The 14,583-nt window shown below is 49.9% G+C and overlaps 1 protein-coding gene across 1 annotated transcript; it reads right to left on the bottom strand.

Annotated features, from left to right (window-relative positions):
- Positions 1-40: 40 nt before the first annotated feature.
- LOC103780829 (rho GTPase-activating protein 31-like) lies at positions 41-13,188 on the bottom strand (the record flags this gene model as incomplete). The annotated part of the gene is made up of 9 exons (XM_008948521.1): positions 41-267; positions 769-942; positions 3,271-3,395; positions 5,142-5,340; positions 6,832-6,977; positions 8,620-8,727; positions 9,326-9,408; positions 12,206-12,350; positions 13,086-13,188. Coding segments are annotated over 9 exons (1,310 nt in total), but the record flags the coding sequence as incomplete, so codon positions are not given.
- Between the last annotated feature and the right edge of the window lie 1,395 nt (positions 13,189-14,583).

Genomic DNA, 14,583 nt, shown 5'->3' on the forward strand with positions numbered 1-14,583 from the left:
ACGTCTGGTCGCTTTCAGAATCCTCCGCCGCCCGGAAGACCTTCAGCTGCTCGGGGGGTGACTTGGCCTGAGGTGTCCGGGGAGGACCTTTCTCCCCACTCAGCTCTGAGCTTCCTTTGCCTCCCGTAGCAGATCCTTCCCGCTCCCATTCATTCTCCTTGCTGAGGTCATACGAGCTGCCTGTGCCTCCCGTCCGTATCTTCATCACCGGCACAAAAAACCCTCCAGTAGTCACTGTCCGCTTGAACCTGCTCTTTTCATCCTCCCCTAGAGATGAGGAAGTCAGTCAGAAGCAAAGCAGTAGCAAACTTCCCCTGCGAGGAGCCCTCCCCAGCCCCTCCAGGGATGTGTTCTGCCCTGAAAACCACGTTTCTGCAAAGCGTTGAGACAGAAGGTGCTGAAGACCCTTCAGGCTCCAGCCCTGGTGCCTCCTTCAAACCAGGCAGGCAGGGCTGGTTAGGGTGCCTTCTAGTAAAAATCACCTAAGACTTTTGTTAGGGGCCTCTCTCAGTCAGATGCAGCCATGTCTAAGCCAAGCACGTGTTGCCCACAAAGATTTACAGCTTCAGGCTTTGTCAGCTTAGAGCAAGTACTTTTCACTTATGAGTGGGAATCTTGTGCCCATAACAACCAGGAACAAAACCAAAGCAACCCAGCTGCTAATAAAGGCACAGCTAGGCACAGAGATGGTTCTCAGGGGCATGCACCAACATGAAAGACACAGAAAAAAAGAGTTAGGAATGGGTGCATACAGAGGTGGGCAGCCACGGCATAAGCACACGAAGATAGGCAACATGGTGAGATCCAAGGAAGCGTGGGGGAAAGCTGGGGGTGCAGAGGCCCAGCCCTCCACCCTTGGAGCACGGGCAGTGGATGTCTCACCTTCCACTGGCAGGGAACACAGCGAGTCCATGCTCTTCGCAGGCCGAATAGTTGCTTTTTCTGTGGAAAAGGAGTTTCAGAACCAGGCTTCAGTTCCTGCAGCTTTGCAGGTTGCGGCCCACAAAGACCAAAGGCTACATATGGATGGGCATGCCAGGCTGACATCAAAGCTCTTTCCATTTCCAGGCATTGCCCCTCTGCACCCACACCACACAGCTGATCCCCCCACCACGTGTGTGCACAGCCGGGACCTGCTGGTGCTGGGAGCAGCTCTGCAGCTGCCCAGGGGCTATTCTTAACCCTGCTGGTCAGCACCTTCCCTGGGGGGAAGCAGTTGAGCATCCCCAAAGCTCTTCTGCCCTCCCCACTCAAGTCAGGCTGTTGGTCGTGGGGACTTATTAACTAAACTGACACAAATGCCTTCTCACCTCCCATTCCTGATAGCAAATGTGAGGTTATTTTTACAGTGCTCCCCCAGGCTGTTCTGCTGGCGTGAGCATGCCCTGCCTCCAGCGAGCACTCCAGGAATTTATGGGGGCAGTAAGCAACCTATTTTCCTGGTCATCCTCACTGGACTTGCTTGTGCAGAAACGAGCTGCAGACACTCTACAGGTCTGTCCCCAAGAGGTTTTGGAAGTGTGTAGCTGTTACTGCTCTGAAACGGGGAGATGGGGGGAATGTAGCTGGCAAGGAAGCCAAATCAGTTCCTAGCAGCCCAAAAAGGGTCCGTGGAGCTCTGGAAAATGTCTGGTAGTGAATTTAACTGTTTACAGTGTTGCACAAAGTGAGCAAGCTTGTTGGCCTTCATTTGTTTATGTAATTAAGGCTTCTAGTACTAACGTTCACGTGAGCATAGGAGGAACTCCAGCGACTCTTTGCATTTTTCAGGAGCCCTGGCTACCTTTTGTTTATATGGCATGATGTCTTGAGCACTGGCTCCACTTTCCCAGAGGAACAGAACTCAGCTCATGTTTTCTGTGACTTGCAGACTTGGGTGCACGGGCACAAACTACGTTAAAGCACGTGCTGAGTTTCAGCAGCAAGTTCATCTGTTTCTTCACACTCAGCTTGGAGCAGAGAGCATGTAAACACACCACACGGCAGCACCAAAGAACGGCTCCTCAAAAGCACCACTTCAGTGCCGAAATCTCTGTGCACGGGTGTGGTTTTGAGTGTCCTGATGACCAAAATGTACAGCCAGTCTGCTGTCACTCAGGACTGGACGTGGAACCAGGCTCACCCCCACGATCGCTGGGCTCCAGCCGTTCCGAGGCATCCCCGGCTGGGCACTATTTTGGGACAGAGTATTCCTTATCAAAGCAAGATGGTGATCCCGTGATCAAAATAGGATGGAGGGCTATTTTGAGGTCTGCCATGGGCACCCTGTGTGAAGCCATCTGTACATGCAAAATATGGGGGAAGGCAGGGGTCCAAAAAGAGCTGGATCCAGCATTTGGCTTCACACTCACTTCTGATGCAAACACAGCCTCTCTTTTATGTGATCTAGGTGATGTTGCCAACATTAACTATTGCATTTTAAGCCCTGCAGTGTTTGGTAATACTCCTCCAAACACCAATCCCTGAAGTCATGAGCATCTTCATCTTCTTCTTAAAAAGTAAATTTCTGGATTTCAGCATAGTAAAAAAATCTAGGGCATATAAACCCAAAACACTTCTTTATGAACTCAGATAAACAGGGGTATGCTCTCTTTTAAAAATTATGATTACTTTTAAGTCAATTTTATGATTTTTAGAACTTGAGCCATCATTTCTGAGTGCTGGGAGTTGGCACTGCCCGTGTGGTTTTCTAGGAGGCAGAGTGTTTAAGAGATTGCAGCTCAGGAGGGGCTACAACTCGGGATTACAGCCAGGAGAAAAGACAACTTCTCTCTCATAAACCCTGCAAAAGTGACAGCCTCCCTTCACACGCTGAGCCCCAGAAGACACGGGAACTCCTGGCACCCTGCTTCCCATAAATGCACTGAACACAGTCAGTTCTTTAATGCCCTTGAGTGGAAGGACAGCGATTCACACGTGTGTGGGAGCCATGTAAGGAACATTAGGAGCTGGAGGCTGGATAGGCTGGAACTGTGGACTGACCCAAACCTACACAGCATTTCCTAGCACCCAGGCTTGACAGCTGGACAACAGGAGCCTGTTTATCACACACCAAAATGGACTACTGGCTGTGGCATACCCCCCTGAGAGGGTGCTCCTCACCATCACGAGACAAGGAGATGCACATGCAAGCAGACAACAAACACGATCCCATGAGCCCATCTCAAGTCTAATGGTATGAGTGGCATGTGGGTCCAGGTTGCTCCATGCTATCAATGTGGCAGGAGAAAGCTGCAGAGATGAACACTGAGCTGGAAAAGGTCTTCTTACCAGAAAGCTTCTGGGCCCTGACGAAGACGCTCCCGTTTCGACTCAGCTTAGACTTCGACTCGGAGCCAGAACGGCCCAAGTTAAATATCGACTTCCATTTCTTGGACTTGGTAGATAATTTTCTCCTGGAAGGAAAAAGGGCTCAGGAGGTTGTCTTTTTAATATCCCAAAAAAGCCTCCGAGCTCCCTCCCCTCAACACCGTCCCTCTTTTCCTCTCCAATAGCTTTTCATTCTAAGGCAGGCAAGGCACAGCTGCACAAGCAGCTCTTGCCTTTCTGTAAGTGATTTATCTGTAGTGCTGCTTTAACCGTGTCATGGATGGAAAGACACCTAAGCTGGCTCTGGCATCATGCTACAGCAACTGTGACTGACTGAGTGATTAACCATCTTTGTCTCCAGAAAGGAGAGACTTCAGTAGCTAGAGCTATCTTGCAAGAAAATAAAGGAAAAAAAAAAAAAGTACCTTTTTAACAGGTTTTAATGACAGAATGCAAGATAAATTTCAGAGAACTGATGGAACTATCACTCAGTGCACAAAGCTGTCCTTTGAAGTCCAGGTTTTATCGTTTTTATGAATTTGTGAAGATAAAAGGATCCCTTCATACAAACTGACTGTACTTCTGAAGTCCACGTTAATTTAATTGTAGATGTTATATGATCACATGCAAGTAGAACGTGCTAACCAAAAAGGAGTCGGCTAAAGGGAATTAAAGCAACTTCTTGTAACTGTCAGGGCAAGCAGGGCACCAGGTCCCTGTGTCTCTCTGGAAATCCCAACTTTAAACAGAAAGAAGCTGCTGCTCCTGATGTGTTTTCCTCCGTGTGGATCACTGCATGAAGCTGTTTCAGTTTCTCCACACAGCCACCCTGACTCCTCCCTCAACCTCCCTCCTCCAGGAGAGCAGGAGCCCTCTTATCTCCCTCTCTTGCTCTCCATAACGGGCCTTCTACCCCCACAGTTCTGTTCTTCTGTCAGTTCAGTACTCAGAAGAGCACAAATCTGTCCTAGGAAGAGGATTACCATCTCAGGGATCAGACTGCTCTCTTCAAGTGATAAATACACCCTTTTGTCTTAGGCTGGTCATCCTCGTGCCAGTATTCTGTTAGATGCCTGCTTTTTGTTTTAATATATCAAGTGCAAATAAATCTCTTTGCTCTGGTGCCTTATGGGTCAGCAGATTAATGAGCCTCCTGCTGCAGAGGCTGTAATCTCTCAGAACCAAGCAGTAGAGTGGCCATATATTAACAGAGAGATCAATAGATAAATACTTATGCTGGGCAGCAGTGCCACCAACTGCAGCATCCCCAGCTGAAGTCAAGGACGTAAGCATAAGTGGCAGAGGTGCCACTGTGTAAATATCCCTCCATGCTAGGAAGGAGACTTTGCCTGATTGCTGGGCTCCCAGAGGATCCTGGAGAAGATGACACTGAGCAGGTCAGTGCCACCAGGTGCACCACAGAGCAGCCACCAGCAGGTGGGACTTGGAGAAGAGCTGTGTCCCACCCTGTCCTCCTTTAGCCAGACCCTGAGAAGAGCTGTGTCCCACCCTGTCCTCCTTTAGCCAGACCCTGAGAAGAGCTGTGTCCCACCCTGTCCTCCTTTAGCCAAACCCCGAGCTGATGCAAGAATGCAAAGCCAATGAATTCCTCCTGCAGGAGGTCTGCAGGGCTCTGCCCCACCAGGGGGGTGAGGACTAGTGGATCTGTGGACCAACCAGCATAACATTTTCAGGAGCAGCTGTGCCTCCTTCGAGGAAGGGACAATTTTCTGTGGCTGGTGGCTGTAGGTTCATGCACACAGGTATCACAGTAACAAACGTCTCCTTCCCCCTCGTGCTGGGCAACCTGCACCTCGCTGTTGGGCACTCACTTGCTGTCGGGGAGGTCAACAACCGTGTGGAAGAGGGAGCCAGTCACAGGGACAATTTCAGGCAAGCTGTTCTCCCTTCTCTCCTTGCGAGCAGGGTGGGAGGCAGCCAGGCTCCGTGCCTGAGCTTCTTCCAGGCTCACCAGCTTCATGGGCAGGGAGGCCGAGGGGAGGGTCAGGCTCTTCACAACCGATGTGCTCTCTGGAAAGCAAGAACAGACATTCCAGCCCGTGGTGAGAAGAGAACAGGGCAGGAGCTTCATCTGCCTGTGTTTGGCTGCAGCGTCCCCTGTGCAGGGGGGAAAGGAGTGGCACGTGCAGGGAAAGCAGCTTTTTGTCAGATAAGTCTTCTGTGCCCCAAGAACATCATCCAAGTGCATTCCCAGCAAGGGACCACGCTCAGAGCCAAAGGCTGTGTGGCACAGATTTGCTGCCTCTGCTGCTGAAAACCACCAGGATTCACACATTCCCCTTTCTCCTCCCTCCTTCCCTCCCTCCCCAGATTTTGGAGCAGTTCAGTCCTCAATCCAAACCTGGTGCCTACTTCTTTATTCCACTTCCACATCACTTTCCTTGCCTTGCTTCAGGAAGGATGAACATTCTAAAAACCAGCATTATTTTATTTTCCTAATGAATTTCTGGGATAGGGGAACAGTGTGACCAATAGCCCTAGGACCTGTAGGTCTCTGTTTACATGGGCAGTGGCAAATCCAGCTTCCCATATATCACCCCAAAAAGAGCCCTGTCCTAAACAGACCACCTCCTGAAGGAAGCACAGGCTCTGGGATCCACTCAGTACGTAGCCCTGTTGCTGAAGCAGGGTGGAAGCTGCTGCCTGTGCAGAGGCACTGAGTGAAGAGGCACTTTCCCATTAAGAAATCCACTGGGACCATCAGCATATTCCTCTCCTGCCTCCATACAGCTGCTAAGGGCCAGCAGTGTTCAGTACTTACCAAACTCAGGCCAGCTCTGGGTCAGTGACCTGCAGTACAACCAGAAGCCTCAGAATTTACTAGCCAGTGTCTTGCTACAATACTCAAGGCAGTAGGGGAGCAGCTCCTCACTCTGTGCCATCTGCCAGGGCATAAATGAGGGCATGGGAATGGCACTCACATTGGCAGAGCAAGGGCATTACAGGCTGAGCAGGGCACCCCACTGGAAAGAAGGGCTCCAGGAACAGCCCAGCAGAGAATGCCACATGTTGAGGGAAAGGTGGATGGAGGAGCTGACACGAGGCTGGAAAGCAGAAAGGTGGTTGCTCCCTCACCTCTGGGACTATTATGAGTCTTCACAGTGTGCAAAACAGAAAGAGGGCTGCAGGAGGTATCACTGGTGTGGGGAACTTTAACTGGGGGTGCCTGAGGGAAGAACTGAGACTGTGGCCGAGGGGCTTGGGCAGGAAGCTTAGAGCAGGACTGAGAAGCTGTCGGGTGGTCTTCCTTTTGTGGAAAGTGTTAATCCAGGTGAGAACATGCAAAACATGAGCAATAGGGCAAGGAGGCTGGTATTCAAAAAAAAATATTGGAGACAGGTCTGAGGAGGTGAAGAGTAACAAGGGATTGGGCTCAAGGTGTCTTTGGGTGAGTCTGTGAGGATGGCAAGGGTTGATGTGTCTGAGACATTAGTCAAAGGGGATAGTTAGAGCTGGAGTACATGGCAAGTGAGGTGTGGAGTGGTTCAGGGAGCTTGTTACCAATGTTCTCTGCAGAGCTGGCTTTTCTGTTGTTGCTGAAGAGCTGATCCACGTGATTCAGGATGAACTCAATCACCAACTGCTGCACTCTCACCTCCAAGAAAGCTGCATCCCCACTGCAGCCAACTGCCTCAATCTCCTTTGACCTGCATGAGGAAAGAGGTGCACTAGGAGCCAGCATTGCCACACAGCCCCTGGGAAGGAAACCCGATTTAGAACAGGGATATTTTCCCCACTCTTGCATCACCTCTTGCTCTCCTTCCCTCAAGGCCTTCATCCTCTCTCTTTTCACTCTTTAAAAATTACTTTCCATTTGCACTGCCACCTCTTTCTTTCCTGCCTGTGTTATTTTCCCTGTTTAGCTTTTACACTCTCCAGCAGTAAGCTGTGACTCTCAAACTCCATTCTTCTCCATCTTTACTCCCCTTTTAGCTATTTCAAAGTTGGAGGTGGAAGACAACACAGGAGCCTTCAAACACTGCTTCAATCATTTCTCAGTGAAATCCCTTAAAACCCTGCTGGGGTCTTCCCTATGCCAATCTTTTCCATGCTTTGCCTTGTGCCCCAGTAGTCTCTCTGCCCCTCTGCACTTCCACATTCTCACTCTTGCTCTCAGCAAAGAAACATTCCTTATCTTGACATGTCAAAGTGTTGCTGAAGAAATTATCTCTGGGCAATGGATCCTTTGCAAAGTTAATGACTGGTGTGTTAGATAACAGCTTGGGGCATTGCCAAGAGGATAACCCTGTGAGGAGACTGCAGTCGAGCTGCTTGCTCCTTTCTTTTCCCCACTGGGACCTGCACTTACAAAAAAATTGCAAAAGGAAAGAGACTTCAGGTTTTCTGACAAGGACAGATGCTAGAATGAAAACGTCTCGGTGGTAACAGTCCACTTTGTGGTATTCAGAATCATTGATTCATTTTCCAAACCTGCTCTGCCTGTTCTGTGATTTCAGAGGGTGAGGTAACTCTTCAGAGAAGACTTTTCAGGCTTTTAGCTCTCTAGCCAACGTCTCTCTCTCCTCTCCTCTGCCAGCCCAGCTCTGCCATCACCCTTCTCCTGCCCAGCTGCAGTCCTGGACTCCCCCTGAATCCTTCATTCCTCTCAGGACGTGGGTACGGGGTAGACAGTGAGAGGAATTTCAGCAAGACACAAAACATTTCCATCTTTTCTCCCCGACATGACTTTTTCTTGTTCTGCTTAGCTCTACAAGATATCAGCCAAACCTCTGCCTGCCTCTGCTCTGGGCCTCTCTCCAGCAGAGTGCCAGGCACAGCAAACATGACAGACCAGCTGGTGGTCCTGAGATGTGACACTGGTTGCCATCCTAAGCCCACCAAGCTCCCCTCACTTCTGCTCAGGCAGCAAGGAGCCAGGCCCGTGGCGTTACTGCCCCTGCCTGGCACACCCCCCCAGAGCCTGCCTGTCCCTCCCCACCCCACTGCAGCAGCACTGGCACTGCAGAAATGTCATCTCCGTTCCACAGGGATGAGCTAACTGCTCATTTTTAAATCAATGTGCTCAACTTGCAAAAAAACAGCTTCTTCTTTTTTATAAGGAACACACAAAACCACAAGCTTCCTTGGATGTTGGCAGTAAAACCTCAGATTATTCAACCTGGAAGAATTTTTTTCTCCTTTTAGAAGCTGTTTGCTCTGCTCTGCTGTTCCTTTAGCTGTTCTGCTTTTCCCTGTCTGCATTTCTGCCAGGGGATGCATCTCCAGGCCCAGTGCTGATACTCCCTGTGGAGCCTGGCGTGGTGCTCTGGACAGAGGACTCTGCTGTACCTGAGGAGATTGGGAGCCCACACCAAGGCCAGGTTCCTGGTGTGCATGTTGGTCATGTTGCTGAAGGAGGCCAGGTGAGTCAGGTGCTTGATCAGGTATTCCAGTGTCCTGCAGTGGTTTCACATGGAGAGAGGAAAACGTGTCAAGTGCTGGGTGCCTGTCCCCTGGGACAGCAAGGCTCAGACCCAGCCCTGGCCTCAGCTCTCCCCTCCTCAACAAGGACAGTGTCTGCAACAGCACAACGGGCCCCAGAGGATGTGCAGCACCAGCATCTGGTAGCAGTGAACATCTCAACAGCTGTGCTCTGGGGTGCCAAAGGATGGGGCAGGAGCCACAGTCCTTAGTGGGAGCAGTCTGAAGGTGGCAGATGGGTGAGAGGGAGGGGGTGTTGCAAAGGCTGGGGCTCAGCTCTTCATCACCTCTAGCAGATCATCTCCTCCCCACACCCAGGACACTGGCCAAGGGTGCCCTGGGGTGGTACCTGGGGCAGGGGGAGGACAGACTGCAGTGGGGAGAGCTTGTTCAGGCTCTAACAGCAGTTTGTTCAGTGATATCCAAAGGCCAGATACACGGTCAGGTTTGGCAGGGCTGAGCCAGCCTTTAGGAACCACCTTCTGGGAGTGCACTCCAGCGCTGTGTCAGGCAACCCTCCCTGGCCACGACAGGCACCACCCTCTTCCTCAGCTCCCTGGGGACACGGTCTCACCTGTAATGGGGTGGTGGCAGCTCCTGCAGGACATCCTGGATCCGTGCCAGCTGCTCGTCCTCGGGGAAGCGCGACACTGCTTCCTGCAGGGGCACAGGAAAGGGTCTGCCCGGGCATGGGGCTCGGGGAAGGGAGGGGGACGAGGGGTAAGGAGGGTGGCCTGAGACAGCCTGTCCTGCAGGAAGTGCTCTCGTCACCTCACAGAGCTATCAGCAGGAGTTGTTCTCTGTCCCCACAGCAGCAGAGATTTGGGCGCTCTTATTACACCCCTTGGTACATCCTCCCCACGTGCTGGTCAGTGGTTTGGGGAGAGGGGCATTTAAACACTAAGACCTTCCATTAGAAGTTCTGTTTCTTTTATTTTTTTTCCCCTGTTCTTTTTCCCTTTTTTAATTTGGACAGTGATGGGTGTAACAGAAAGAGAAGGAAAGAAAGAAGTGAAAATAATGGAACAAATTAAGAAAGAGTGAGCCCTCCTCCCTGAAAATGTCTGTCCTGGTTTCAGTTGGGATAGAGTTAATTTTCTTCCTAGGGGCTGCTACAGTGCCGTGGTTTGGATTCGGTGTGAGAATCATGTTGCTAACACATGGATGTTTTAGTTGTTGCTAAGTAGCACTTACCCTAAGTTAGGGATTTTTCAGTTTCCCATGCTCTGCCAGCAGGCAGGTGCACATGAAGCTGGTGGGGATCACAGCCAGAAGAGCTGACCCAAACCAGCCAAATGTGTGACCACAGAACGTCAGGGTCAGTAAGTAAATTGGGGGGAGCTGCCTGTCACTGCTTCGGAGAGGGTCAGTGGGTGCTGAGCACCTGCACTGCCCATCACCTGTCCTTTCTGGGGTTTCATTGCTCTCTTTTCCTTACCTTCCTTTTCAATACAATTAGTGTTAGATGTTAGTATTATTACTGTTATTGTATTTCACTTCAGTCATTAAACAACTATTATCTCAACCCACAAGTTTTACTACTTTACTTTGATTCTTCTCCCCATCCCACTGGGAGGGAGGAGGAGTGAGCAAGGGCTGCGTGGTGATGAGTTGCTGGCTGGGATTAAATAATTTAGGACTGTTTTGACCCCACTGGTGGTTCTGGGAGGGCACAACTCCTAAGTGCTGGTTAATGAGTGGGTCAGTTTGGAGAGAGAAGGTGGACTTGGCCTCCTACAGCTGATCTGCTCTGAGGGAGCACTTGGTCTGGCTATGCCCAAGCTAGAAGAAGCCAAGCAGAGACAACTCAACTCTCCTGTGCAACAAGCATCCACCAATAGAACACAAGACAGCAAGATGAAAATTGTGAGAGCATCATTTGGCAGAAGCTGGTAGCCAGTGAGGTTAACCTGGGGCTGTTTAACCCCTTTCTGAAAGATATTTTATTTAAGAGTAGATGTGTTGATTCAACGTTGAAGCGTTTCCTTTAGAAAGTATTCGTAAAAGAAACATTTAGACAGTTGCAGAAATGTTTTCCCTTTTGTTTTTGAATAAAGCTATTTACCAAATGCATCTACCGAAAATCTGCAAGTCATCATCCCAAAGCTGCACTTTTCAGCAAACATTCTTTCCTAAAAAAAAAAAGTTTCCATCTAAATCTTCATGTTTCCTTTAGAGCATTTTTCTTTCATAAATCAGTAGTGATAGCTAAAAAGACACCAGCCAAATAGCTCCAGCAAGAATGGGATTCATCAGTTTCTGTGAATGGCTGAATAATACCCTGTATTTTCAAGATCCTTTTCATCCTGACTGTCTCTAGTTTAAAGACCCTATCCTATATTCTCAGGATCTGAAGATACAGCTCAAATTCAATTTTCATCTGACGTTTCTGGCCATGTCTGTCCCCTCCACCTCCAGCAAATGGGAAGGAGTAGGATGACAGAGATTCTTAACAAAGGACGGATGTCTCTAACGCTGAGAAAACAATCTTTCCCATCCTCCCACCCCCGTTGTTTTAAGAAGCTGATGAACTCTTTTAGCTGAAAATTCATGCTTACGGCACGTAAGATTTCAGCCTGAATGTCTGGATTTAAATTTGCTGGAGTCATAAACAACTGAACGTGGATTTAGAGAGGTAAGAAGCTGACAGCCTTAACAAGGAGCACAACTCGCTGTGCCACCTTTTAGCAAAAGATGATCTGTCATCAAAATTAGACAACTCTCTTAAAATTCAGGCTTTGTGGTCTTATTTTTCCACTCCCCCGCAGTCTGCTCCTGGGCTCCAGCTGTACCCATGTGCAATCTACGGCTGCTTTGCAGAATCAAGTAACTGCTCTCTGAATGATAATCTCTTTAAACAAGGTTAGAGATTTCTGCTGGGCCAGCTGCCACTTTCCTCTGCCACTTGTTTTTCTGACGTGATCATCATGGCCCCAACATGCCACAGCTGCCATAACCTGTGTCACCATTGGCACTCCCACAGCCTGCCTGAAAAACGCTGCAGGAAAGCTGGTGCTTTGCACATGGGCTGAGCAACCAGTCTGTGCAGGTGCCAGGGGCTGTTGGAGGAGGAAACTACACCCCTGTGATAATGATCACAAACCCCAGGTGACCAAGAAGACTCTCAGGGATGGACAGTAATGAGGAAAAGGGAGAATTAGCAGTTCTGGGAGGAGGAGCGCTGTGGAGAGAAAGTGTGACAGCAGGGAAGCAATGCAGTGAAAAGATGAAGGGGAAGAAACAGCAGAGAAATTGAGAGAAATAAACATGAAATGGGGAAAAGAAACAAGGACATGGAAAGAGAGCAAGTGCCAGACAAGAAAGGAAGAAGGCTGAGAAGTGTTTATAGAGATAGATGCACCAGCAGCCAGGACATTGGGTGAGTCCCAACCAGCTGTCGTGGGGGAACCTGCAGCACATCCCCCTGCTGCAGGGAAACAGCAGAGGGTCTCACCGTGAACTTCTTGTAGAGCTCATAAGTGAGGAGAGGGTTGGGCAGCTCCCTGAAGTACAGCTTGCAGAGGGACCCCACGCAGTGGATATCCTGCAGGTAAACTTCTCTTGTCAGATCTGGGCATTGGTCAGAAACAAACTCTTGTCTGAAACAGCACAGAAACATAATGGAGGTGAATAAGAGCTGCGGCATCCCAGGGCTCTTTTGCAGTGAGAAGGGAAAACCAACTGGACAGAAGAGATTTCTCTGCAGCCTGGCCCAGGCTGTCTCCCAGGATCCATCCCCAAGGCTTCAGTTCCTCTCTGGTTTCCCTAACAGTCCTGTGAGCAGATCCCAACCTGTTATCAGGAGATTGCTTTGTTTTGAAGTGAGAGGGAACAACTTGGCAGTTGTGCTGAGACCCTCCAGACCTTTCCCATTCATACGTGCAGAGGGAGAATTTTCTTCTTTGCCATGGACTAATCCCTGAAATGTTGTATGTGCCTGTTACCAGCTTCAGAGATAGGTTTCTACTCTGCATCAGTGTAGAGCTTTGCTGGCCCCAGCCCATGCCTGAAGGACTAACAGTGAGAAGATACTGAGCAATGGGTTCAAAGTGGAAGAAGGTAAATTTGGATTAGATGCAAGGAAGAAGTTCTTCACTGTGAGGGTGGCGAGACACTGGAACAGGTTGCCCAGGGAAGCTGTGGATGCTCCATCACTGGAGGTGTTCAAGACCAGGTGGGATGGGGCCTTGCACAACCTGGGCTAGTGGGAGGTGAGCTGGAACCGTGGCAGGGGGTTTGGAACCAGAAGATCTTTAAGGTCCCTTCCAGCCCAAACCATCCTGTGGTTCTAGGGAGGAGCGAAACCCTCTGGCAGGCAGACAGGCTGCCCTTACCTCAGCTTCTGTATGTTGGAGGTCACTCCTGAGAGGCGATAGATCCCGTCCACAATGCCATGAGTCTCAATGAACTCTGCACAGCTCTTCAGCACGTAGGGGACTGAGGAAAGCAAGGCAAGATGTCCAGTGAATACACACCGAGAAGCTCCACAAGTCACCACAGAGCAACCAGTTTCACGAAACAACAGAGGCTCCCAGCAGAAGCAGGGCAGGGTATAGCAGTGGGGGAAATACAGGGTAAACCAAAAATAAACCCCACAAAACGCACACCGTAGGGGACTGAGGAAAGCAAGGCAAGATGTCCAGTGAACACACACCGAGAAGCTCCACAAGTCACCGCAGAGCAACCAGTTTCACGAAACAGAGGCTCCCAGCAGAAGCAGGGCAGGGTATAGCAGTGGGGGAAATACAGGGTAAACCAAAAATAAACCCCACAAAGCGGCCATAGCAGACCTGCAAGGTGAGGCTGTGTCATGGTTGTGCCACGCCACATCCATTGACATATGACAAGGACTGACCCTGAAGTCACAGAGAAACTGTGGGAAGAAAGGTAGGGTTTCTCTCTCTCCCTTTTTCTTTCCTTTGCAGAATGAAATCGCTTCTTTTTCTAATTAAAAGCATGAGGTAAAGCATAAGGTCCCGGGAACCTCCCCCTCCCCAGAATAGAGCTCCAGCCTTGCTGAATTGTGCCAAAAGGCCTGATTGGATTGGATAAAAATCAGAGGAGCATTCGCACTTCCATATAAGCCTATATACCCACAGTTTAGTGCTCATAAACTCCCACAGAGGGGGTACAGAGTTCAAATATTGACTAGATCTGCACACTGACAAAATCTGACGTTGGCTTCACCCCATCAGCATAACCAGCCAAAGACTTTGCCAGCCTTAAAGCTGAGAGGAGCCTGAGGCACAACATTTACATCCAGACCTGGACCCAAAGCATATGTTTATTTTTCCCCCATCATATAGGTATAGGAAACCCTCATCCTCTTGGTCAGACCAAGCCTCCCTGTCCCCAGCACTATAACAACCCACGCTGTAACAATAACAGTAAGAAAGCCCTTCCTTATTAGGTGCTAGAAACTACTGTGTATTTAATGCAATGCTTCACACAGCCATAAGCACACGAGTCAGTAAATGCAGAAGGTGAAGTTCCCCCTGTGGTGCTGACTCTGCTCCACTGCACGTGTGGAAGGCTGTGTGGAGGAGAGCAGACTGAGCCACACGTCTGACTGGAATGCCAGGCACAGCAATTGCTGTGTCTTTGGGACACCACAGAGACAGTGCCTCCAACTGGACCTTCCCCCAGCTCCTCTGCTCCAAGTTCAGGACCATAACAACATATTAACCTGTCCTCCAGCAGGCAGCATCCAAAGACAGCACCCTAAGGGCAGCCTGAGCAAAGCCCAGCTCACACGTTGCTGTATTTCTCATGGGTGCCAGCGAGGCCAGAGTGAGCTCACGGTCTGAACTGCACCTCATGGCCCCTGCCAAG

Source organism: Merops nubicus, unplaced genomic scaffold, assembly GCF_000691845.1.
Source record: "Merops nubicus isolate BGI_N331 unplaced genomic scaffold, ASM69184v1 scaffold4941, whole genome shotgun sequence".
Taxonomy (NCBI): Eukaryota; Metazoa; Chordata; class Aves; order Coraciiformes; family Meropidae; genus Merops; species Merops nubicus.